Source organism: Chenopodium quinoa, unplaced genomic scaffold (assembly GCF_001683475.1).
Source record: "Chenopodium quinoa cultivar QQ74 unplaced genomic scaffold, ASM168347v1, whole genome shotgun sequence".
Classification (NCBI taxonomy): Eukaryota; Viridiplantae; Streptophyta; class Magnoliopsida; order Caryophyllales; family Amaranthaceae; genus Chenopodium; species Chenopodium quinoa.
Genome location: NW_018744362.1, coordinates 382,440 through 407,532, shown reverse-complemented (window position 1 = coordinate 407,532; position 25,093 = coordinate 382,440). Strand labels below are relative to the sequence as shown.

General features: G+C 37.4%; 2 protein-coding genes across 2 annotated transcripts; one reads left to right on the top strand and one right to left on the bottom strand.

Annotated features, from left to right (window-relative positions):
* Positions 1-555: 555 nt before the first annotated feature.
* LOC110696381 (probable beta-1,4-xylosyltransferase IRX9) lies at positions 556-2,498 on the top strand. The gene is made up of 3 exons (XM_021873669.1): positions 556-1,517; positions 1,752-1,977; positions 2,133-2,498. The coding sequence occupies exons 1-3, from the start codon at positions 862-864 to the stop codon at positions 2,298-2,300; spliced, it is 1,050 nt and encodes a 349-aa protein (XP_021729361.1). The 5' UTR covers positions 556-861; the 3' UTR covers positions 2,301-2,498.
* A 148-nt stretch (positions 2,499-2,646) lies between these two features.
* LOC110696380 (ERC protein 2-like) lies at positions 2,647-6,754 on the bottom strand. The gene is made up of 3 exons (XM_021873668.1): positions 5,337-6,754; positions 4,202-4,931; positions 2,647-3,159 (listed from the first exon to the last, which is right to left on the bottom strand). Exons 1-3 carry the CDS (start codon positions 6,661-6,663, stop codon positions 2,952-2,954), a joined length of 2,265 nt encoding a protein of 754 aa, XP_021729360.1. The 5' UTR covers positions 6,664-6,754; the 3' UTR covers positions 2,647-2,951.
* Between the last annotated feature and the right edge of the window lie 18,339 nt (positions 6,755-25,093).

Here is a 25,093-nt window from a genome sequence, read left to right as displayed (position 1 = left end):
ATGAAAAAAATAAAAAATAAAAAAAATAAACGATAATGTTGCATGTAATATGTAGCCCTTCAGGTTACAAATAAGAATTTAATATCTTTTTCTAATTTAGTATTAATTTAAGATTATATGACAAAATCATGCTTAACTAGTGTAATGAATGTTATATTTTCATTGTTTATTCCATTTTTAGCTTATTATATGTAGAGCTATATATAGCAAATTTTTTTAAAAATAAATGCTTCTTTTACTAATATTACGGCTGAGTGCCCGAATCTAGTTCTTCAGTTCAAATCCCTTTTCCTCTCATAAAATTCAAAGATTCATGCGTAGAATCTGTATCAGATTCTTCCATTGTCAAAGCAGTCAACGATTAATTAAATGACAGATGAAATCAACCAAATTTTCAAGTAAAAAAGTAATCATTTTTCAAATTAGAATTCATAATTTGGTAATGAGTTTGCATCTTCAACAACCATTTGGTGAAGCCACCAACTAAAGATCAAATATTCCATTGTTTACTTCCTTTGCTTGTGTTTTCTTTTTCTTTAAGTGATCAACTCTAGAAGCAACAACACAATAACCATGAAACACCTAAACAATCTAATACTAATTTTGAATAATAAAAACAAATGGCTTGCTCATACTCATTTGAGTTAGCTAGTGCCCATCATTGTTATAGTCTGTAGCACTGCTTTAAGACAAACCTGCTAGTCTTCCCGAAACTCGACATTTCTATTCAATTTTACTACTAGTATATAAAATGTCACCCACAAGTCATTTCAACTCTTCTACATCACCCAGATTAATATAAGCTTAGCTCATTGAGCTACAATTATATTCTGTAATCATCTTCTATTTTGCTTAAGATATATGGGATCCACGGAGCGATCAAAGAAGCGGATTCATCTATGGAAGAAAGCTGTTTTGCATTTCTTGCTATGTTTTGTGATGGGGTTCTTCACGGGTTTTGCTCCTACTGGTAAACCTCCATTTACTAGTCTCAAGTCAACAGCGGACATACACTATAACGAGTCCATTGAGCTAGCACCAAGGCCTACGCTGGGTGTAGCAGGCAACAACAGTTCTGCTAACAGAAGCCTATCAGAAGCTCCAGACAGTGCAATAGAGGATGCAAATTTTGTCGAGAGTGATAATGAAAGTGATGAACTGAATCCAAGGAAACAAATCATTGTTATTACTCCTACAAATGATAAGGATCCTCTAAGAGGAGTTTTGTTAAGCAGAATGGCAAATACTCTGAAACTGGTGCCTCCGCCACTGCTGTGGATTGTTGTGGAGTCCCAGCTGGAGTCTTCTGGTGTATCAGATATACTCAGGCGTACGGGGGTAATGTATAGACACTTGGTGTTTAAGGAGAATTTTACAGATCATAGAACTGAAATGGATCACCAGAGAAACCTTGCACTAAAGAATATTGAGCATCATCGGTTAAGTGGAATTGTTCATTTTGCAGGCCTCTCAAATGTATATGATCTCAGCTTCTTTGATGAAATTCGAGATATTGGGTAAGAATTTTTCTCCCTTCGTTCTCTTATGCTACTGGTTCTAGTATATCCAAAGTTTTTGTGTCATAGAAACAGATGAATTGTTGCCCCTACTGTGTGATAATGTGAGAAAGCATGTTTCAGTCGAATTTAGCTTGCTAGCAAAGTAGAAAAACGCTGTGCCTTTACGTTTTATTTCTTCTTGCGGTAGATTCTACTCATCAAGGCTGATAAGAAAATGAGGTGTTTAAACAGGACATTTGGGTCATGGCCCCTTGCGAAACTGTCAGCAAGCAGAAAGAAGATGATAATTGAAGGGCCAGTCTGCCAATCTTCCCAAGTCATCGGATGGCATCTGAAGAGCTTAAAAATGGATGCCGAGGAATTGGCCATCCACATTTCCAGTTTTGGATTCAATAGCTCCATCCTATGGGATCCTGAACGATGGGGTTATCTGCCTTTTGCAGATGCCACCAAACAGGTTCATACTTTAACTCTTTGTTATGGCCCCTTTGCGAAGTGATATCAACTAAATATAATAAAGGCAGAAAAACAGTAACCAGACTATGCTAATGACGTTCAATGTAATTCACTCTTCAATCACTAAACTAATCACAAAACAAAATTGTATTGCAGAACTCACTCAAATTTGTCAAAGAAGCAGTTCTTGAAGACGAGAGCAAAATAAAGGGAGTACCCTCGGGAGATTGTTCCAAAATAAACATCTGGCAACTGCATCTTTCCTCCAAAATTGTACAAGTAAATCATGTTCCAGATTCTACATTGGACGGAGAGCGAAGATAATGAACCAAGGCAGCAGGGGATTTCATTATTCATTCTTATGCTTTTCTTCTTTATAAATGTGTCTTCTGATATAAAACTTGTATAATTGGTTTCAGTACATTTTTTGTAACCAGCAATTGGAAAAATTCTTTCCGCTTAGCAATGTAATTTACAGACCGAATCATAATGAAATTAGATGGTACAGAACTTTTCACTGGGGATTGCTTTTGTTGTTTTCATAATTCCTCTAATGCACCTCCAAATCTCAGCTAAAAAGTTACATCCACACATCCAACAAACATTTATCAAAACTAGACATGACTACGAAGGAGAGCAGACAAAAATCGCCATTTTCATGTATGCGTGATCAGGCAAAAACGAAACTTTGGGATTCAGATGATTAGTAATTAGCAAATTGTCTTTTACAATGAGAATGTAGTAACACCACAGGGAGTGAATTTTGTGTTACCTGATTAAATCATCCTGAAAAAGTTAGCATCATGTGCAGATAGATTATCATCTAAGTTTGCTAGCCGCTTAAACTATATTACTACCTAGGTACAGCCCAGTTGCTACTTACATACATATACAAGGATAGAATAACACTTACAAGAAGAGAGAGGGTCGTCATAGAGAAACATGTCAGAAACTTACATCGTTGTTCTTCATGGGTTACTTATACTTCAGATCAGTGGACAAAGGAGAAAAAAGAGGATCCTCGCCTTTTTTATAGATGTCAATCAGCTGTTTGGCATTCTTCTTGGCAAGCCTGCAACAATCATCAAGACCGCTTTGATCATGCTGCTGTAACTCATCCACAGACCTCTTCATCTTGCCTTTTAAATCCCCATCTATAAGAAATTTCGCCAAAGAAATTCCCCTAGAACCAATATACACACTTCAGACAGATGCAACTACAAGCGTATTTTCTCTTAATAAGGTGATGATTAAGAATTATAAATAAACAAATAACAAACAAAACAAATAAACAGAACTTTATTGATGAGATGTGGATGATGTCAGTAACTACCACATGTATTATATCTTCCAGCATATAAAACTCAGACTGATAATAGTTTTCTGATTGAACATTTTGTCCCAGAGTGACACATAGTAACTTTTGCACACAAGCTGCAAAGTGATATTTCAAGTTGATCAATGAAAGAACTGCTGCATGCATTAGCAGCTTCTTACTCAGTTGAAATCAGATTCATAAAATGGTGCCAATTACATCAAGCATATACGAAGTAAAATATTTGACAAAGCAGTTCAACTGTTTCATACCAAAATTACCAGCATGTTTTTCTCATAACTAAAGTTAGCTACTTACACAGTCAATCAGTCAACATTGTTTGCTAGAGAGTGGCAACCAATTGTTCAACTAAATAGTAAGAACATATAGGTGTATACGATTACAATTTTAGATGAAACAAAGCATAGATGAAATTTTACTAATTATTTCTCACATAGGTACTTCACACAAACACAAAAGTGTTTGAAGAAAGAGAATCTTGACTAAAATAAAGATTATTGTGGTTAATAAAGATAATTAGCAACTTCACTAGCCAAACAGCTGCCTGGTGTGGATAAAAACAGATTTATACATAGTATTATCTTTGGCTAGGATGCATCTTCATTTTACCATTTCAAAATCCAGGATGTTCTGCTGATTGGCTATGATCCAAAAGCCGTATGAGTCAAGGACTCCATAGATGAATAAACAAGATTTGATAATAAGAAAATGTGAAGGGCAGTTTTATCATATCAAGTGGTAATATAGCAATACTATGTGTTAGGTATATCAATTCTTATAACTTTCAGAAGAGATTTATTAAGCAATCTTATGCTAATTCTAAAAGATCTCAACTGACATTTTAGATAATCTTAAACTGAAAGATTTATAATATTTAAACATTGGTTACCTGTCAGCATCACACTTCTCAAATCCTTTGCTGCTAGCACAAATTGAACCCTTCATCGAAGACTTAAACTGCCTATATAATGCACAAACAGCCTTGGCACAAAAGTCAGGATCTTCGTCAAAAGCACAGACCATATCAGCTGCAACCTCCAGCTTTTTATTTTCCTTCCTCTGCCGGCAAGTGGCCATGTACTTTTCAAGTTGAGGGGGACAAGAACTATGAGCTTTGTTGTTTTCAAAATTAGAATTACCGTATTCATCTTCCTTACCACCATTATCCACAAACCCATCAAATCTTGGCTCTCCAATGTCTCTAACGAGCTTTTCTTCACATTTTCTGATAACTGACAGTGTTTGCCTTTGCTGAACGTTAAATTTATGCCCATCACCTGCAGTTGATGGAGTTGATAATACAGGCTTGACTGATCCATATGACCCACGTTCAAGCTTCTTCATATGTTTCTGGTTAAGGCTATCATCATTAGAACTATCGCATTGTTCTCTCAAATTCTCAGGATGTACATACTTCCTTTTGACACCACTAACACGAAGAGGGTACTCATCATCGTCGTCACTGTCAACAATAATAATGCTGTTCACTGTGGTCTCCTTTATTCCAGAAGCCCCATTTTCTTTTACAATTTCTGCCTCAAAGTCCAAAGTTCTCTTGACAGCATCATCAGATTTCAAGAAGCCTTTGGGTTCATTACTTTTATAAACAAAAGCTGAATCTGAAATAAAGGACTATCAGAACAGGCGTAATAACATCACACAGCAACACAACATAGAGATGCAACCATGTTCACTTAACAGCAATATTACACAACATGACCGATAACCTGAGCATAAAATTTCAAGCACAGCCAATTGTTTTCTCATTAAGGTTTCTTTCTTCTCGACTAATCTTAAATTATTAACCCTTGTCTATACTAATTAAAGCTATGAACTGAACTTGATTAGCCTGTATCTGAACTTACTGAACCCCACTAAAATCAGGCCAAGATGTTCCTCTTCACATCCAAATGTATACGACAACAGTACGATGCTCAAATTTCCATAGTGATAAATCTTTCAAATAATTTAACCATATAAATTGATCAAAATTACAGATATAGTAAGGTCAGATGAGCATATACCTGCTTCCTGAGCATTGCAAGTGAGACCAATTCCTTCAGAATCAAGAGCCTTTCCAATTACAGATAAAATTCTCCCACACTGGCTACTTATAAATGTAGCATCTCTTTTCAAATCCAAGCACATCATTTTGGTTATATCTCCCTCAAGTTTTGATAACCAATTTTCGGCTTTTTCCATCTTAGCTGTTAAATTCTTCTGCTCTATAACTAAATCCTCTTTCTCTTTGTTTAGTTCCTGGATTATTTCATCTTTCTCTCTCAAGCTTTCTAATTTCTCCCTCTCTAAAACCTCCTTAACTTCCTCAATTCTCCTTGCCTCATTCCTCCTAATTTCTTCACAACTTGCATTCAATCTATCCTTCTCCTCCTCCAACCCCAAAATCCTCATTTGTAACCCCTCAACCTCCTTCACCTCATCCTCCAACCGCGCCTTCTCCTTCTCCAACCCCAAAATCCTCATTCTTAACCCCTCAACCTCCTTCGCCTCATCCTCAAACACCGCCTTCTGCTTCTCCAACTGCGCTTTCTCCTTCTCCAACCGCGCTCTCTCCTCCTCCAACCCTGAAATCTTCATTCTCAACCCCTCAACCTCCTTCGCCTCATCCTCAAACACCGCCTTCTCCTTCTCCAACACTGCCTTCTCCTTCTCCAACACCGCCTTCTCCTTCTCCTCCTCCAACTCCAAAATCCTCTTTTGTAACCTCTCATTATCCACCCTCATCTCCCTAATCCTCTCATCCCGTCCCACCTTAACTTCCTCCAAAAGGGTACCCAATTTCGACTTTTCCACCATTAACAACCCAATTCTCCAATCCTTCTCCTCCAATTCCTTCAAATGAATTCCATTTTTCCTGTCAATCTCTTCAATTTCATCTTCTTTATCCCTCAAATTCCTCTTCAAACCCTCATTCTCATCCCTCAATTTCCCCGATTCTTTAGCCAACCCCTTCTTCTCAACCTCGCAAACCCTAAGCTTCTCCAACAACCCATCATACCTTCTCGCACCCTTCTCCAAATTATCCCTCGCATTACTCAATTCCCTCGCTAAATCCTTCAACTTCTCATCATTCACCTCAGCTTCCCTTCCTAATCGACGACGCTCTTCCTCCCACATAATCTTTTCAGTCTTCATTTCGCCGAGTTCCGACTCGAATGCGCCGCATTTATCCCTCAAATTGGCTATAACTTCACCTTTTTCTCGCCTTATATTCTCCTCTCTCGCCATTAATTCTCTCTCAGCTTCCTTGAACTCTGAGTCCTGAAATGATGACCTTAAAGAGTGTATAATGGTTGAAATGAAAGATTGCTTCATGGAATTGACGCTCATTGTAGGTCACTGAGAAATAGAATTCAAAGAGTCATGATATTGTTGTTGCTTTGTTGGGTTTGAGAGTAGCAGTACTACAGTATTAGTACTCTGCATCTATTTGACAATAATGATTAAATGACTAATAAAACGTGGAGAAATTTTAGAGGGAAAAATGTTAGGCACGTAGAAATGCATAATAAGGCGTATTCATGTAATCATACACTAGATTAGTACTAGTGCGATGTACAATTTAAGAATTTAAAAGACATTTTTATTAATATTATATTACTCCGTATTAATTAATTAATAATTTTGCAACAACTCCAAAGAGTATTTTTTAGAAAGAAAGACTTCATTAATGCGCTTTTAGTAATTGATACTAATAGTTTTATTTGTTTTTTAAAAAAAATAATCTTCCTCATATCTGAATTTACACAAACTTTAAAAAAATCGGGTGTACAATAATTATTGTACATCCACTATAAAGATAGACTAGATTGATCAAAAGTTACCTCTAAAATAAATAAAAGTTACCCTAATATGCATAAAAGTAATCCAATACAAATAAAAATTATTTGTAAAGAATCACATTTTAAATGACTAAAAATCAATTATTTGTGATTAAATGTAATTAAATTACCATTATAAAACTTTTCTTATTGTCTATTTATATAAAAATTGTATTATGTTAAAAGTTACCCAAAAAAAGGCAAAAAGTTACCCTAAAATTAGGTAAAAGTTACCCTTATACTGCTCGATGTACAGTAAAATTAGTGTAAATCGGGTGTATACAAAAGTTTTTGTTGAATTTATTTGTTGGCAAGATAAAAAAAATTGAAAAAAATGATTGAAAAAAAAATGATGTCATAATCAATTTTGGAAGGAAATATTTTAATTAGAAAACGACATGTGTACAAAGATGGTGTCAACGGTTTTAACTTTAATACTCCCTCCGTTTTTAAATACTTGGTCCACTTTCCATTTGCGGTCGTTTTTAAATACTTGCTTCATTTCCTTATTTGGAAAGCTTTTACAATATTTAATCAATTTCTCTCACCCAGTGGTCCCAACATATATTATCTTTCCTCCAATTCTCTCCACTACTTTTGCTTTCTATAATTTTTTATTCTTCCACCAACCCCATTACCTCCACATTTTATTACTTTCTCTAATTTCTCCTAAAACTCCCCGCATGGAGAAATGGAGCAAGTATTTTAAAACGGAGGAAGTAATAATTATAGATATGTATAAACAAATGCATATTCTTGTATCATTGGATGATCAAATGATACCATTGAATATACATTGATACTATATATGTACATAATGGTATCATATATGCATTCAGTTGTACTAAATTTATGCATAAAGAGTACCACTGAGAATTTAATGGTACTATATAAACTTTCAGTGGAACATTCAGCATGTGATCCCCCATCACGTGATATAATCCGACCAAAAAATAGGTGTGGTCAACCTACAGACCTCTTTCTTCCTATCTCTCTCCTCTTTTCTCTCTCTATCATGTGTTTTTAAAATATTTTAATCAATGTTATCTATTTACAAATGCATAACATTGCTCCATTTCCACTTCCTCATAAAACGTGATGTGTATAATATAGCCAAATTATTTCTGTTGTTTCCATTTGTCGTTATGGCTTCCTTGTGAAGGAGGGATTTTGAAGGGAGGAAAGTTAGGCATTTGTAAATGCATAATTAGGGGCAAGGAGGTTTTTTCGCTATGTTTTGTTCAATTCTAGCTGGGCTCCCGTTTTTGCTTTCGATTGACATCGTAATGCTTTTTAGTGTTTTTTTTTTGTATTTATTTTCATATGTAGTTTTTGTATGTTTTACGTATATGAGCTTTGGTTTTATGTTCTCCTTAATTTGAATTCAATTCTTCCTTCTATCTCATTCTCTCTCCTCTGAGGTCGAGGTCGAATTTTCTTCTTCTTTCTGTGTTTGCTCACCGTCCTCCTTCTCCCCTCACTTCATTCTTCTTAAATTATACACCATTTTCCAATTTTCGTCGCGGTGGTCGAGGAGCTGAAGAACACTACATGTATGCCAGCTCAACCCTTCGAATAAGTAAGTTTTATTATAAAAACATGATTGGTATAACCAAAATCGACGTGTTGTTAGGATTTTGATAATGGTTGAAGTAAAACTTGTAGCTTATGAAATCGATTTTGGGTTTGACAATGATTGGATTTGATATTGGGCAATTTTAATGTTGGGATTTTCGTTTGTTTGTAATATGTGTTGTTTCGTCATATACTCCTTTCAAATTGTTTGTAGTCTGTGATATTCTTCAATTTACTCCTTTTCAATTGATTGTAGTTTGTTTTGTGCCCCAATTTATTCCCTTCCCTTTATCACGATTAATCGGATTTTTGAATTTGTTGAAGCTATCTTTTTTTTCTCAATCAATTGAAAGAATGTAAATTTAGGGTTTTATAGTTTTATGTAGCTTCGATTTTAGGGACTGAAATGTGAGCGTGGATTTTGTCATTCCCACAAATCCATTCTAAGGGTGTAGGATTTGCCCCCTAGTGGAGCTAGTTGTTAACCACTGGACTAAGTTGCTAACAGTTTTCCTATGTGATGAATGCAACGGATGTAGTTCAAATTATTAGGCTTTATTAATATGTGTTGTTATTGCGTTATGTGGTTTTGATGATTTGCTGGTTTTGATGGGTTTTAGAATATTTATTGCCACTTTGTTGAAACTGCGGTAGAAGTAAATTATGAAGAAAAAGTATGTGGTTCGGAATTTAAGTTGGCAAAAGGGGGTATGTTAAGTTTTGTGTAAAGTTTTGTGTTGCGTTTATTTTACCCTGCAAATTGTTGATATGAACATGAAATATATGGTTTGAGTATTAGGTCACTTTGAAGTCTTGTAAAGGGGCAAGGGTCTTCCAAAATACCTAAAGGACAAGGGTCTTCTAAAGTAGCTATCCCTAACCGCAAATCAAATGCTAAGACACATGAATTCCAAGTAGTATACTGAAATAGAGGAAGAGGAGGAAGATTACCATGGCTCAAGTAATTCCCAATCTGAGAATTCTATTGAGGAGGGTGAAGATGAACAATCAAGCTTTGAAGTATTAAAGGGATCGTTGATGCATTTCTTACAGAGAGACAGTAAGAAGAGGAAGTCAAAACATAATGCAAAGGTTCGATGAAAATGTGTAAGGTATTATTGTGGTTGATTCCCTGTTTTTTACTTTGTGGTGATTTTTATAACAAGTAAATGATATGATGCATATATTGTCAATAAATTGATAATGGGATGGTTTTGTTGATGGTGGGAGGCTGGAAAAAGTGAAGGACATAAAGTGTGTGCTAGGGGTGAGGGGCTTAAGACACACTTTGAGAATGTTGGCAAGGTATGAATTTATAGTGAGTGTGTAATCTTTTATTAACAAATTCTCATGGTATGAACTTATAATGAGTGTGTAGAATTTTATTGACAAATTCTCATGGTATGAACTTATAATGAGTGTGTAATCTTTTATTGACAATATTGGGTTAGTTTTGGATGTGTGTGATCTGGTATGGAAGGATACTATGGATGTTTGATTTGGTATGTAGGTGTGTTGATTTGATATGCCAGTGCATAATTATGTTGTGTGTTGTTTTTTAAATCTGCAGCAGCCGAATATTGTTTGTAGAGTGGAGTCATTTTGTGTCGTAATGCACAAGTTTGATGATGACCGGCGACAATTAGTTAGAAGGATGGGTTTTGAAGGGTTGTTGAGATTAGATATGAGAATATTCCACATCAATTTTGCTATTGGTTGATGATTATGGTAAGAGCTGATGGAACTGTTGTTTTTGGTGGTGGAGGAATGTTGCCTTTGGGTGCACTACAAGTTTGGTCTATACTTGGTATACCCATGGGAGCAAATCCTGTTCCCACACAAGTTGATATTGAATGTGCGGAGGAGTTGGAGTAGGTTAATGGGATCATTGACATGCATGGTGTTGGGTCTAAGGACACCATATCATTGGCTTCAGCTTTAAAAGTAATGTGTCCACTTGATAGTTCTGGTGATATATTCCCTTTCGGTGGTGATGAGCAGGATGAAGAGGATTTCATGACTACTTTCATGATAGTTGTGCTTGGAAAACTAATATGCACAAAAACAAATAGGTCAAACATGGCTAGGTCTTTAGTGCCTGTTGTGACAGTTGCCTCTAGAGCAATTGATTTTGACTGGTGTTCTTTTACCTTGACATGGGTATGTGATACCGCCGCTCGATTTTAGAAGAAGTTTTAAAGGATGGTTTTAGGTCTTGTTGTGGTGGGTGTCCTATGTTCCTTCTGGTAAGTTAGTGCTTAAACTTGTTATGATGTTTGTGGTTGGTGATGCTTAAATTGATTGTTTATGTTTATGTGGTTCAAATTTTCTACCTAGATCACCTACAACACGTCCTACTGTAGTGGGGTGTGTATCCTAGGATCAAGGTCTGGAAAACAAAAGAAATTCGCGCCGCCATTGCTGAGGATCGATTGTCAAGGGATAATTATGGAAAGTTGATGGTAAGGCAAAGTGTAGTTTAGAGTTGGTAAATTCTGAGTTTGGTTGTATTGTTACTGAATAGAAATATTGTGCAGCCCATAGATATTGCTTACAATGGGGAGTAGCATCCCATGATTCCAAAGGAAGGTGAAGGCCATGAAGAAGATGACGTTGTTGACAAGGTACAATTCATTTGTCCATAATCTTAGTTGGTATGTATTTAAAAATATTTAGGAAACTTAAGAATGATGTATGGTTTCCAAAAATTTGTGTTAGGTGTTGGTTCTGACACGGATCGCTCCTAGACTTGTTACCCTTGTAAAGGGGATTGTTAGGAAAGCCCCGGGAGTTTTTGGTGGCGGTGGCGGTGGTGGTGGTGGGTCATATGTGAGTGATGGTGGAGTTGGTATCAGAAACAATGAGACGAACACGAAAACCAATGACAGCCTTTGTAAGGGCCTAACGAAAGATGTTGTGAGAGATGTGGGGGAGCCACAGCAAGTAGTAGATGTTGGTGATAAAAAAAAAATACGGGTGAAGATGACAATCCAAAGTCGAAAGGAGTAGATGGTGTTGAGCGCACTCGTCAAGCTGCTTTTGAAAAATGGTTAGTGGCTTTTGTTAGGGCTTGGAAGGACCATAAGGATGACACTTAGAAAGTAACTACCCTCAAACACTTATTGTTGTAATTATTTTAAAATTGTTTGTATTTTGGTGAATTGGGTGTTTGTTTGCAGCCCGGGGCCATCATTGATTGAGTGCGAAGGTACAGATGCTACTTAAAGAGATTGTTATCGGCTAGTTGGAGGGAGAGTGCGGCTTGGCGATCAATATGTCTGCATGGCCTCTGTGCTTTACACAAAGGAATAGAATGAAACTGAATTTCCTTTGCTTGGCAAACGCATTCTGTTGGACCCTACTTATGCGGTATGGTAAGTTTCGAAAACGATAGTCAAAGTAGTCGATAGGGACGGAGAATGATTTAAGACGTTATGCGATCCTAAACCACTCTGTATACGCCGATACCTGCAGAAAAATGTTAGTTCTACAGATAAAAGAGTAAAGGGATAGAATACGTATCTGGCACCAGTGTGTTGGTGACAAACGAATTTGGCAGCTTCCTAAGCTTGAAGGAATCCACCGAGTGACATTTGTTGAAACGCTTCCCATGCTTGAGGAAAGCCGACTGAAGAGTTTGGTACCTTTCTAAGCCTGAAGAAAGCTACCGGATAATACTTTCCATGCCTGAGGAAAGTCGACGAACGAATTTGGTGTCATTCTATGCTTGAAGAAATCCACTGCTAATGCCTTCCATACTTGAGGAAAGCCGACAAAGGAATTTTGTGGTTTTCTATACTTGAAGAAAAATCCACCGATAACGCTTTCCAAGCCTGAGGAAAGCCGACTTGGCGGTTTTCTATACTTGAAGAAAAATCCACCGGATAATACTTTCCATGCTTGAGGAAAGTCGAAAGATGATGAGATTGCAAGTCTCTGTGTATCGAGAACCTTGCGTCATGAAATGATGGTGGTCCGCTTGTCCCCGGACGTGGGCTGTAGATGGTCTGCTTGTCCCCGGACGTGGGCTATAGATAAGACCTGCAAAAATAAATTTGCCAATGGACTCGTATATACTGTGATTGACTTGACCACTAACTTGACCAAGTTTGACTTGATGGGACATGACATGTATATGACTTGTGAGTGTGTGTGTGTGTGTGTGTATACGTGTGTGTGCAGACACAAGCAAACGAAGATGCAAAAGCAAAAATTTTCCGTCAATTTTTGTCATGAGTGGAGGGTACCGACTTTCTCCCGAAAAAGAAAGATGTGAAAACTGAACTTTTATTTTCGAACTTCCTTCGATGAAAACTTGGAAAAAGTTTTTTGAACTTCCCCAAAATTTTGAACTTCCTCCTTGAGCAAGACGAAATGATTCGTATGGATTGAATTGTTTGTCCTGAAAATAATTTATGCATGATGCATGTTCTTAGGCCAGGAGGCTAAGGACAATTACATCATGTGACACGATAGATGAATGAACTTAAGTCATGGAGCTAAGCATCATATATGGTGTAAAGAAGCGATTTTGAACGTCACTTAGGTCAGGAAGCTAAGCACGTATAGTGATTATTGCATAATGAACGTTGCTTAGGTCAAGGAGCTAAGCACGATATGCTTTGTATGATTAAAAATCATTGACATATAAAATGTTTCTTAGCACATTATGTGAAACAATGAACATTGCTCAGGTCAGGAAGCTAAGCAGACAATTACATCATGTGACACGATAGATGAATGAACTTAAGTCATGGAGCTAAGCATCATATATGGTGTAAAGAAGCGATTTTGAACGTCACTTAGGTCTGGAAGCTAAGCACGTATAGTGATTATTGCATAATGAACGTTGCTTAGGTCAAGGAGCTAAGCAAGATATGCTTTGTATGATAAAAAATCATTGACATATAAATGTTTCTTATGCGAAACAATGAACATTGCTCAGGTCAGGAAGCTAAGCAAGTATGCAATGTTTCTTCTACTGAATGTTGTCTTTAAATATGATGAAGCATGCACAGTGTTGAAACAAGATTTCATGATAAAGGGCTCTTAAAGGGAAGGATGATTGATATGGATATGGATGTGTGAGTGAAGTGTGTGAATGTGATACTAAGGCTGGCTGCAAGGGTTATAGCGATGGAAAGAGATGTGAGAAGAGTTAAAGATGATGACTCTTCAGGCTGGGTAAGCTAATGTGATTTGGGTTCAAGCCCCCAAGTCTAGCTCTAAATGGGTAGGGATAAGCATTGGATATTCTTTGACTCGATCATGCATGGATATGAATATGAATGTGGCCGCACCTCAATGTGAGGTTGCCTACGTATCCGTTAGGAATCAGGCCGAACGTAGCTCTAACCGAACTTTGCACAAGTGTATGTACACCTCAAAGAGGTCTTTCAAGGGTTGTAATGTGGTTAAGTTGATGGTTTAAGGAAGAAAGGGATCAAAGGCTCAAGACCCGAGAGAATCCCCAAGATGTGTAATTTTGAATTTGAAAATTTTGAATTTTGCAAGTTTATTTTCAATATATGTTTTTCTTCTTTTCTTTTTTTTTCATTCTTGTGAATCAATGTAGGCAATCTCAGATCATGCGGTCCATCACTCACTTAGCATTCATGTTTCTCAGGCACGGTACCAAGCACTCGATGAGAGACGCAATTTGAGACGTGTTCATATCAAAGACATTGGAACACTTGCCTTTAGACATTGTTTTATTTTTGCTTTGCTACTTTTTTTTTTTTACTTGCTTTTTGAATGTTATACAATTACACATCTTCAAATCCCAGGGTTGAGTGAATGTGGGTTGAAGAAATGAAGGCCAAACGTTAGGCGAGGCTCAAAGTGGTTGATGAAGAACTGGATATGTGATTGAGTGGTTAATGGGGAATGATAGGGTTGCAAAGGTGCCTCAAATCATTGGTGTACCTTGTGTTTAGTTCGGCAATTTTTTTTTTTTTTCTAATCACATGATCGAATGTAAGAAAGAGATGCTCATTTATGAAGAAGGTAAGAAATGTGACACATAGACACATGGATAACGGGAACCTATGCTAGACTTATTGGGGAGAGGGTTGAAACAAAAGAATAAAAAAAACATGAAATCTTGCACGAAGGATCTGTGTGCCTTGTATTCATTACTTCTTGCCGCCTGGAGGGACAGGAAGTTTATTTGCATCCATCAAGTCTTGAATGACGTCCTTCAAATTCCAACATTGCTCCGTAGTGTGGCCCCTTCCTTGATGGTACTTGCAATAGGCATTGGGATTCCATTTGGCGCTCCTTTCTTCAGGTTTTGGCTCTGGAAATGGCCCAATAGGTGTGATCAAGCCTTGACTGTAAAGGCGATCAAAGGCCGCATCATAACTCATTCCTAAAGGAGTGTAAGTTCTTTTCTTCTTGGGCAATGGAGTATCAAGAGCTAACACTTCGTTGAGATCAACTTGGCTTATATTGTTGGTAGTATTTTCGTGCTTAGAAGACGAAGAAGAAGGATGGTCGTTCTTCTTGTTTTTCCAAGTGTTATTATTGTTACTACCAGCAGTCTTTATTAGCTCATCCTCGATATAGATGCCGATGTCATATACAGCTTCGAAAGTGTTCAGTGGAAGAAATTTGAGATGTTCCCTATATTTATGAGTCAGATTTTGAATAAAGAGGCGAACCATCTCTCTTTCTTTGGGAGGATCTACCAAGAGTGAAGCTGTTTCCCTCCACCTGTTCAGGTAAGCGGTGAAGCCTTCATTCTCTTTCTGTTTGAGAATGAAGAGTTCACGTTCAGAAGTTTTAGTTTGAATGTTACACTTGTAACGATTCATGAAACTGTTGGTGACATCTTGCCAAGTCGCAGTACGCTTGGCATCTAGGGAATAGAACCATTGTTGGCAAGCATGTTCTAAGGAGAGAGGGAACACCGTAAGGAAGAGTGTTACGTCCAATCCCTTAAGAGCCATGGTTGCAGAGAACGCCTTCAAATGGAATATTGGATTGTCAGTAGGCTTGAACTTTGGAATATCAGCGGTGGAGAACTTTTCAGGGAGTCTGTCCTTCACATTCAAAGGAGTGGGAGGCCGTTCCACATAAGTGAAATCCTCAGAAATCTTACTCATTTGTTCCTTTAGTTTGTCAAGGATGGAAACAGTGACCTTGTTTTGTTCCATGGTAGTGACCCTAGTGGTAAGGGTTTGCATCATGGAAGACAGTGCCTCAATGGATTTGTTGATGTTCTCAATGTCTTCTTTAGTGGCCATTGAAAGGTGATGAGTAACGGAGATGACAAAGTTCTCTTTGAACGCCTATTAGATCTGAGAGATTGTTGCGGTAATGGCTCGAACCGTATTGATCTATCTCTGTTCCTTAAACAAGTACTGTGAAATAAAACAATTCACTTAATTGTTTGACTCATTGCTCAAGAAAGGAAAGGAAGGAAAAAATAGACATTTGAAAACAGGTGAGAAGACTCCACTCATTTTTTTATTATGACGAAAAAAGGGTGCATGAACCTAATATACGATCATAAACGACCTGGTGCACGACTCGAGTCGGAACATAAATAAAGTGTGTGGACTATATTTGACTCGTGAGTGACTAAGTGATGTTATAAGACTCGTGGTATGATCGTATTGCTAGACATGTGAACAATAACCAAAATGATTGACGCGAGGACCAAATTAACACGGAAGACTTGACTGACGCTTTTTTTTTTTTTTTTTGAAAATTCCACCGTGTCACGGTGGAATTTTGCCGTGACACGGTAGGGTTTCTCGTGGCGCGACAACCATTCCCGTGCCACAGTAGATGCTGACGTGGCACGAGATTATTTTTTTTTTATAGGGGGTGACGTGGCACGGGACACTTCTCCCGTCAGACAGGATAAATTCCCGTGTCACGGCAAAAAGAATTTTTTTTTTGACAGGGGGTGACGTGGCACGGGACACTTCTCCCGTCAGACGGGATAAATTCCCATGTTACGGCAAAACTTTTTTTTTTTTGACAGGGGGTGACGTGGCACGGGACACTTCTCCCGTCAGACGGGATAAATTCCCGTGTCACGGCCAAAAAAAATTTTTTTTATTTTTTACAGGGGGTGACGTGGCACGAGACACTTCTTCCGTCAAACGGGATAAATTCCCGTGTCACGGCAAAAAAAATATATATATATATATATATATATATATATTTTTTGACAGGGGGTGACGTGGCACGGGACACTTCTCCGGTCGGACGGGATAAATTCCCGTGTCACGGCAAAAAAAAAAACAAATTTTTTTTTTTCAAAAATAAAAATAATTTTGAAACGTTGCTTGTTTATTTTTAAAGGGAGGATACCATCCGACTTACTCTAAAAAAAAGACACAAAAACAAGACTTCCCTAAAATACGGTCAAAAAAGTGGTGCACGACTTAAAGCAAAAAAAGTGTGTGAACACGACATGTGAGTGATTAAGTTAGGTTATGGACGCGTGTTTTGACCGTATAGCTAGACACGACTCAAAACTGGACACAACATTCGCACAAAAATGGAGAACAAGACTGACAGGACACTTTCCTGGGCATCGTGTCACGGTGCAAACTGTCGTGACACGGTGCGCAGTTCCAGGTAAGTTTTGTGATTTTTTCAGATTTTAATCGATTTCAAGTCCGTACTAATTGCTATGTGAGAATAAAAACCCTCGGTCATGGGTTAAACAAAAAGAGCAAACACATCAGGGTTAGCACCAAACAACCACATAGCATTTAGGCACGATGATGTAAAAGTTCGCAACCTAGAGTCAAGATCTATGTTCAACTGCTGGTCAAGCTTTGGGTGTCAAAGGGTACCATGGTTAAGAGTTTGGACGCGTTAGCAAGGCAGCCTCCCTTGAGGATGTATGCCAATGGGCGGCTCCGCGAGTTCGTGATGAAATCGAACTCGACTCCATGGTTTGGGTGGATTTAATAACTCGGATGAACCCTTATTGCCATGAGCGTTTTTGGGTCGATAGAGCTTAAATCCCCCGGGGCTAAGACGCATGTAGAACACATACGTTTTTTCAGAAAAATTGAAGGAAGTCGACTGTGAGAAAAGAAAATAGGCCACCGGACTGATTTTAGGACTGTCGTGACACGGCAAAAATTCCCGTGTCACGGTATAGTGTACCGTCAGACGATACACTGTACCGTGACACGACAGTCAGAAAATCTGACTGGTGCCCTGTTTGCTTTTGCGCGCAACCAAGTTATCCAATTTTTCCTACGGGACAGACCTGAATGCGACGTTAAAACGTCTATGCAGATGCAAAAATGCCAAATTAATCACAGGAATATTTTTTCAAGAATCTTTCAAGTCTCATCCACTCATCTTAATTAAATACCGATCACTCAAATCGATAAATAATTAAGAATCCTCCCCAGTGGAGTCGCCAAATTGTAGGCGTCGCTCGAAGTGCGCCTACGTTAAAAAGCATGTTGTGAATATGCTTGGCACTCATAGGAAATGGGAATTGACATTACAATTAGGGACAAATAAAGTAGGGAGCCGCCAACAAGTTTTTAAGGAACTTGTAAACCGTTCACGGATCATAAAAGACAACCACGAATAAGGGATAACAAAGGCAACAACGATTGACCCGTGAAGGTTACACACCATTCATAATCCATGAGATTACTAACTCCATATGGTTCGGAACCACGAAAGGAGGATCGGGATGATGGTACGAAGTGAGTCATGGAGTCACATTCGCCCGTATTGGCCTCTACTCGATTCTTATATTGAAAAGCATTCCTGTGATCTCAAAGGCATACAAACAATAATTCAATTTGCTCCAAACTATTATTTAGCTAAATTGGTTTATGATTAATGAACACATAATTCTAAAAATTTGGTGATCACTTCAATTAATAATAAGATTAAAAAGGATCCTAAACCGATCGTCCAAATTATCTTATTAGTCGTGATTTTCAATTACATATTCCCTTTAAACATGCAATATGGTGATCATAATAAAAACAATAATAGAATAAACATTAATACCAATTTAATCACAATCCCAACAACATAAAATTGTTAGAAAAATAATAATAACAATAAAAGAGCATGATCCTTACTTTGAATCTGTTTGCTTGCAACTACAAAATAATAACGAGTTAGTAACTTCAAGGAAATAATAAAACAATAATTAAATTAAATTAAATAAAACTAAAGTTGATTTTGGGGCCAAACCCTCAACCGATTCTACCTTTCACGCCTTGGCTTAAGGACATAACCTCGAGTAAAATATGGACTCCTTTGAGTGCTTGAAGAAGGAATTTAGAAGTGAAAAGGGTAGGCTAGTGTTTAGGTTAATAGCAGAGAAGAGAGAAAATAAGAATAATAGAATTTTGGTTGCCCCGTACATCAGAAATGAGGGGGTATTTATAGGGAAATGTGCTGATGGAGCACACGGAACCCTAAAATGATAAAAACCCTAAAAAGTATCCCGTGACACGATCAGACTGTACCGTGACACGGTTAGACAGTACCGTCAGACGGTACACATTCCCGTGACACGGTACAGTTTTGGAGTGACGCGGGAAATTTTCATAAAACAGAACGGAAAACGCGTTAAGGGTTTACGCGGAAAGGACACGGAACTTCCCGTGTCACGGCAGACCTCCCGTGTCACGGGAAGTCCCACCGTCAGACGGGAATGGTTCCCGTGACACGGTTAGGCTGTACCGTGACACGGTCAGTTCCAGTCCATTTTTCCGTCTAAATTTATTTTTAACCCTAATTTCTTTCGGCTTTTTAAGTGCCGATTGATAATTTCGGGCTTTTTCCTGACTTTTATTATTCGGGCTAAAATAAGAAAATAATGAAATAAAATAAATAAAATATTTGGGCCAAAAATAAATAATAAAATAATAAAATAAAAAGGTTTGGGCTTAAAATTAATTAAAACTATTCTTTTACCAAACATCAAGACTAATACATGGACCTTTCAAAGGTATGAATTTAATAAAATACGATTTTTTAAGCACTCTCTAGATTATATACTAAACCCGACCAATAGAGGCGGTGAAAGGTTATTTATCATCGGGTTTGGTTTTGGGGAGACATTTTTAGGTGTCTACAGTAACATTATTTTTATTTTGTTGATTTGCGGATCTCAATCCTTTCCCCGTGTTTGTGTTGTGTTGGTGGAAGGGGTGCTTTACAAATGTATACTTTGTTGTCCTTATTTTCTTTTATTTTTGTTGCAGACAATAAAATGTTAATGCTCAATATGCAAACTTAGCTAAGAAGCATGGGAAGGCCTTCTTTTCACACACGCTGGACCATATACGTGTTGTGAGGATACTTACCTCTAGAACTTTGTTGTAATTTACTAGACTTGCATTCAAGTGAACTGAATATGAGATTTGTAGGTATTCATGCCGGTCCTTGAAGTGTCTAAAAGGATGGGGAACATTGGTGGTGCTTAGCAGTAGAATTTGTTGAAAAGCAACTTTGGATGATCGACTCTTTGGTTAAAGAACCCTTTGCATCTCACACAGACATAGTTACTAAGCTGGTGAGTATGTTATGCTTCAAAGTTAAAGCCAACTCTTGTTTGTTATGAACATTGACTAATGAGTTGCGGCTGTGTTACAGGTTCAGGGGTTGGATGTGCTTGCTGGTTCACATCCGCAATGGGTCCTTGACGAGATGTGTAATTGGCCACGAAGTGTAATGGAAATGGCACAACAAACAGACACGTGAGCTTAATGTTTGTTAATAGTTTTGCGAATCATTTGACTATTGTGATTATATTAACTCAAGGTGGCTTATTTTCTTTGCATAGTTATTCCTGTGGTGTGCTAATGCTTTCTTGCATCAAACATTGCGCTACAACTTTTGCCACTCCTCATATACTTGTATGAAGCTGCGTTTATTTCAATCTCTTCAAGTTTAGTGCCTTCCGGACTTTTTTTTGTTGACTGAAGACGAATTCAATGCAGGGGAAGTCTGTCAATATCCGGACCAAGGTGTTTTTGGAGATGTGTACAACAAGTTCAATTCCATCAAGGATAAAATTGAGGCCCTAATTCCTAAAGAACGTAGAATATAAGGAGGGTGATCCCATCGTAGGGGGTCCTTCCTTAGATGCCCATGGCCATTTAAAAGCCTAGGACTTTACACTTGTTAGGATGTATTAGGATTTGAATTCCTGACTGTTTAGGGGACCTTGAAATAGAATTGATTCTATCATCACACTTTTTTGTACGAAACAAGTAGGAGTCGCCAATGAGTTTTAGAAAAGCCCATAAACCTTGTTCATGCCTTTCTCCCATGTGGAGTTCATGGGATATTTAGCACAAATCATAAGTTTACCCATGCCTAAAATTGGTCTACATAAACCAGAAATGAGTTCGGGAGCGAGGGTATACTACAATAATGTTCCCTTTAAAGGAGAATCGCTATTCTAGCCCTAGTGCGACCTCTACTAGCTCTTCCTTTTTTTACAATTTCATCACCAAACAATATATGCAACGTGATACCTAAAACTAAGTTAGTTGATTTTATTTACAAGCATTAATCACGTAGGAATTAAATTGCAAAAGTCGTTATTCTTTGTTTAATCAATATTCGTGAAAAGAACAAAATAAATAATATTCGCCTTGTCTTAAGTGATAGAACAACAATTAATTATCAAATTCTAGTCTTGATTAAATGAAAGAATACTATGTGAATAATAACACTATTTATTTAATTAAAGTTATCTAAACAATGAAAGAAAAGTGATTTATCTAAGTGCTCAGGAAACTAGCAGTTTTTCTTTTATGTTTAATCTCCGTTTAATGCGTTTATGGACTTTCTATCTTCTTCATACCTCCAAGGACTTCAATGGATTCAATTAGGGTTGGAAATTATTTGGGAAGAGAGAAGAAAAGGTAGTATGATAGTAAGAGAAGTTGAGAGATTAGGGTTTTGAAAATGCTAGGGTTTGAATTATGATTTTTCGGTCCTTATAATGTTGAACGAAGATCCCTATTTATAGGCGTAGGGATCTAGGTTTAGGGTTTTAGAGCCATGTCGTCAGGTGGCGTGCGCAACTCTCTGAGTTGCGCTGGGTGCCGCGCACATCTCAATGAGCCGCTCGGCCAGGCGCGCGCAACTTACTCTTTGCGCTGGGATGCGGGTTGCCTTATACGAAAACGCGTTTTTAAAACTTTCATAACGTTTTATTGCAAAGTAGGATTTAGGCGTGTGAGATATCATTGGAAAACTCTAAATGTCTACTTTCCAATTCCGTTATAATTAGATTTAAATCTGTTATGGATCAAAAGCTTTGGCCGTTGGAGTGCAAGGGTGTCGGTTTTAGGGCCCACTTTAGTGTTTTGATCATAACTTCTTTGTTTTAACTCGGAATTGGGCTTATAATATACCGTTGGAAATATCTTTGAAAAAACTATCCATATATAGGCCATGAACGTAAATATGATGGTTATTTTATCTTTTTGGCTCGATTTTCAACAATGTAAGATCTATTGGATCGACTCATTGCATTTACCGCATTTGGGTCCGTTATTAATCAAGTTTAAACATGTATGAGCACGTTTTAGGCCTAATTAGTAATCAAATAAGGCTTAAATATTACTTGGTCTCAAATATGATTTTTAACTTACTTCATAATGCATTTCGTAGTCCATAAACACTTCCACTTTGATCTAACATGAAGAACGGATTTTTGTAACATCATCGCATTTATTTTCGGGACAAGAGGCCAAAGTAGGTGTCTACATAGAGCACCAAAGAGGAATGGTTCTGTAACAACTCAGTAAGATACATATATTAGGCTTAATTTTATCATTTGAGTTACTATCCTCAAAGTTCCATTTGGTATGGCTGTGATGAATGAATAGTTGCAACACTTTAGGATTTTAGAAGACATTTTGAATCTAGGCTTGGTACAGAATTTGGGCGTAGTCTTGAATTTGGCCTTGGTGTGGAATTTGGGCTTTTTTGTTGTGAAATATTTGAGTAACAAATTAATTTGGGCTACTTAACTTTTAATACCTCTCTATATTTGCCTTCCGTGGTTTTGATTATAACACAACCCCCCTTTGTCATTACATACTAGGAAGACAATTATATATTAGGAACATAATGATCATTTTGGGAACACATAAACATTAATACTTTTAGGAACACAATTATAACTTTAGGAACACAGTTATAATTTTAGGAAGATAATTATGATATTAGGAGCACATTAATATTAACAATGCAATGTTTAATAGTTAATACATAGAAACTGAAACTTTGTTAGTTGAACTTCAAAACGTAGCAACCTAAGCTAGATACACATTCACTTAAGTAAAAATTGTGGCTAAGAGAAGTACAATTTTCTTTTGTCAAAACATATAACTCAGTGACATTCTGTAAGCTAACCATTCATCACTGCTAGTTGTACTCTAATCACCACTAGAACCAGTTGAGGAACCGTCCTTATTCTCGTACAAGTATTTTTCATGCTCCAGACGTTGAACATAAGCTAGTTGGTAGTCTGCGTACGTGAACGGTTCGGCAATGACAAGGGGCATGCTAGCCATTTCTTCATATCCATTTTAGCTAGCATCTTGCTTCTAAATTTCATTCTTTCCTCAGTGTCATTGTTAATGAGCTCTATTGAGTCCTCAACTGAGAAAGTAAGACATTCAAGTGTTATCTCCATTTTCACCTTGTCTGGTTTGATCAGCCTTTTAGAGCAGTGAATCTCCTGCCAAGGAGGGCCAAATCATATTGATCTCCATTTAGGCACTTGTACCTTATCGCTTTATCCACTGTGTAGTACCAGTCTTTTATACGGTCATCAAACAGCTCGAAAAACAACCTACAGTATTTGGTATACACTAGGTATGCCATACATTCCATGATGGTTTTCAACAAGGCTAGTAAGTTGAAGCTAACAACAATTTTTGCAACAAAATTCATGTCATGATTTCCATTGTCTTTGAGTTTCTTCACCTTTTTTAGGAATCTCTTCCTCCTCCTCTCTAGTTTTGCTTTCCTTATCGCTGTAAAGACCAACACAGGATGTTAGCTCCTACTTTGTAAAAATTTAAAACCACAACAAGTTTGAACCAAAATTTTCAACTTTACCTTTGTTTCCTATACTTGAGTGATTTATGATGAAAATTGTGTTGCTGGAAAAATAAACATTTGAGAATTTTTACAATGGTGGGTGGTATAATTTCATATCTTCATAGTACATGCAAGACAAAATAGAGACCCTAGTACAAAAAGATACAGGGATATTTGTTTACAAAAGGGGTGGTGCCTTCAGCCAAACGCTAGTAATTTGGGTGTACTATGCTTCAGCCCTTGGGTCATGTCCTTAGTTGTTCTAAGTCGTAGGTATTACCCTTTCAATTGTGCAAAATGTAGCACAACAGAAGTCTGACCATACTCAAGTGCTGTAGCCTTTACACAAAAGTGGGTGATTGGTTTTAGTACTGTTCTTCAAATTTTGTAGCAAAATTACAATCTTTATTTAAGAGAGTTTTGAAAGAACCAACCTTACCCTTCCAGAAGCCATATGAGTAAAGGACTCCATAGATAAATAAACAAGATTTGATAATAAGAAAATGTGAAGGGCAGTTTTATCATATCAAGTGGTAATATATCAAGAACCAACCTTACCCTTCCATTTTCATTGAAACCCTTTCACGTACTCTTCACTCTAAATGTGCACACCTCATTTTCCTCCCCTTGAAAATACCTCATTTCTCTCTCTTGTTGAAAAACCATTAACAACAACAAGCAAATTTTCAGCATTACTCGTAAGGTCATGCATCTCCACCCTACTAAACCTGTTTTTTATTTTTCTCCATTCATTGCATCACATGCCCCTGAGATTGATTTCAACTCCATTGAATACTATGCTAACCACATGGACTACTATCAAATGGCCTCCCCTTTACCAAACACTTTACTTCGTGACCAACTTGTAAACTCTTTTGACTACAAGACTACAACCTTCATCCCTAAGAGTGTCATGGAAGTTGGTGATAATGATTGTCAACCAGCTTATTACCCTCTCATTTTTTATTTGGATGGTTATCTCCACAAGGGGGTAGCTGCCTTCACTAAGTGGTTCTGTGAGAAAACAAAGAAAGATGATTGTCCTTTTATTCCACAGGAGATCATTCCTTTCTTTGATATGAAGCCATATTTCAACCCTGCCCACATTCCCATCTACACACTCCCTGTTAAAGAAAGACACATCTTCTTGGGGAGAAGAGTGCCAACATTCAAGTGATGGAGGTGAAATGGACTGTGAAGCTGTTGGAGGTGAATATGTTCACCTACATTACCCCTCTTCTGAAGTGAATTACCATCGTGTTTCTCTGTATGGTAATCCACAC

Bases quoted from the DNA above. Each gene is read 5' to 3' on its own strand.
- LOC110696380 (XM_021873668.1), bottom strand. From the start codon at position 6,663: ATGAGCGTCAATTCCATGAAGCAATCTTTCATTTCAACCATTATACAC. The intron at 4,932-5,336 runs GTATATGCTCAT...CCTTTATTTCAG, and splicing joins TTGCAATGCTCAGGAAGCAG to ATTCAGCTTTTGTTTATAAA. The intron at 3,160-4,201 runs GTAACCAATGTT...TATTGGTTCTAG, and splicing joins GAGAAGTGTGATGCTGACAG to GGGAATTTCTTTGGCGAAAT.
- LOC110696381 (XM_021873669.1), top strand. From the start codon at position 862: ATGGGATCCACGGAGCGATCAAAGAAGCGGATTCATCTATGGAAGAAA. The intron at 1,518-1,751 runs GTAAGAATTTTT...GTGTTTAAACAG, and splicing joins GATGAAATTCGAGATATTGG to GACATTTGGGTCATGGCCCC. The intron at 1,978-2,132 runs GTTCATACTTTA...ATTGTATTGCAG, and splicing joins TTGCAGATGCCACCAAACAG to AACTCACTCAAATTTGTCAA.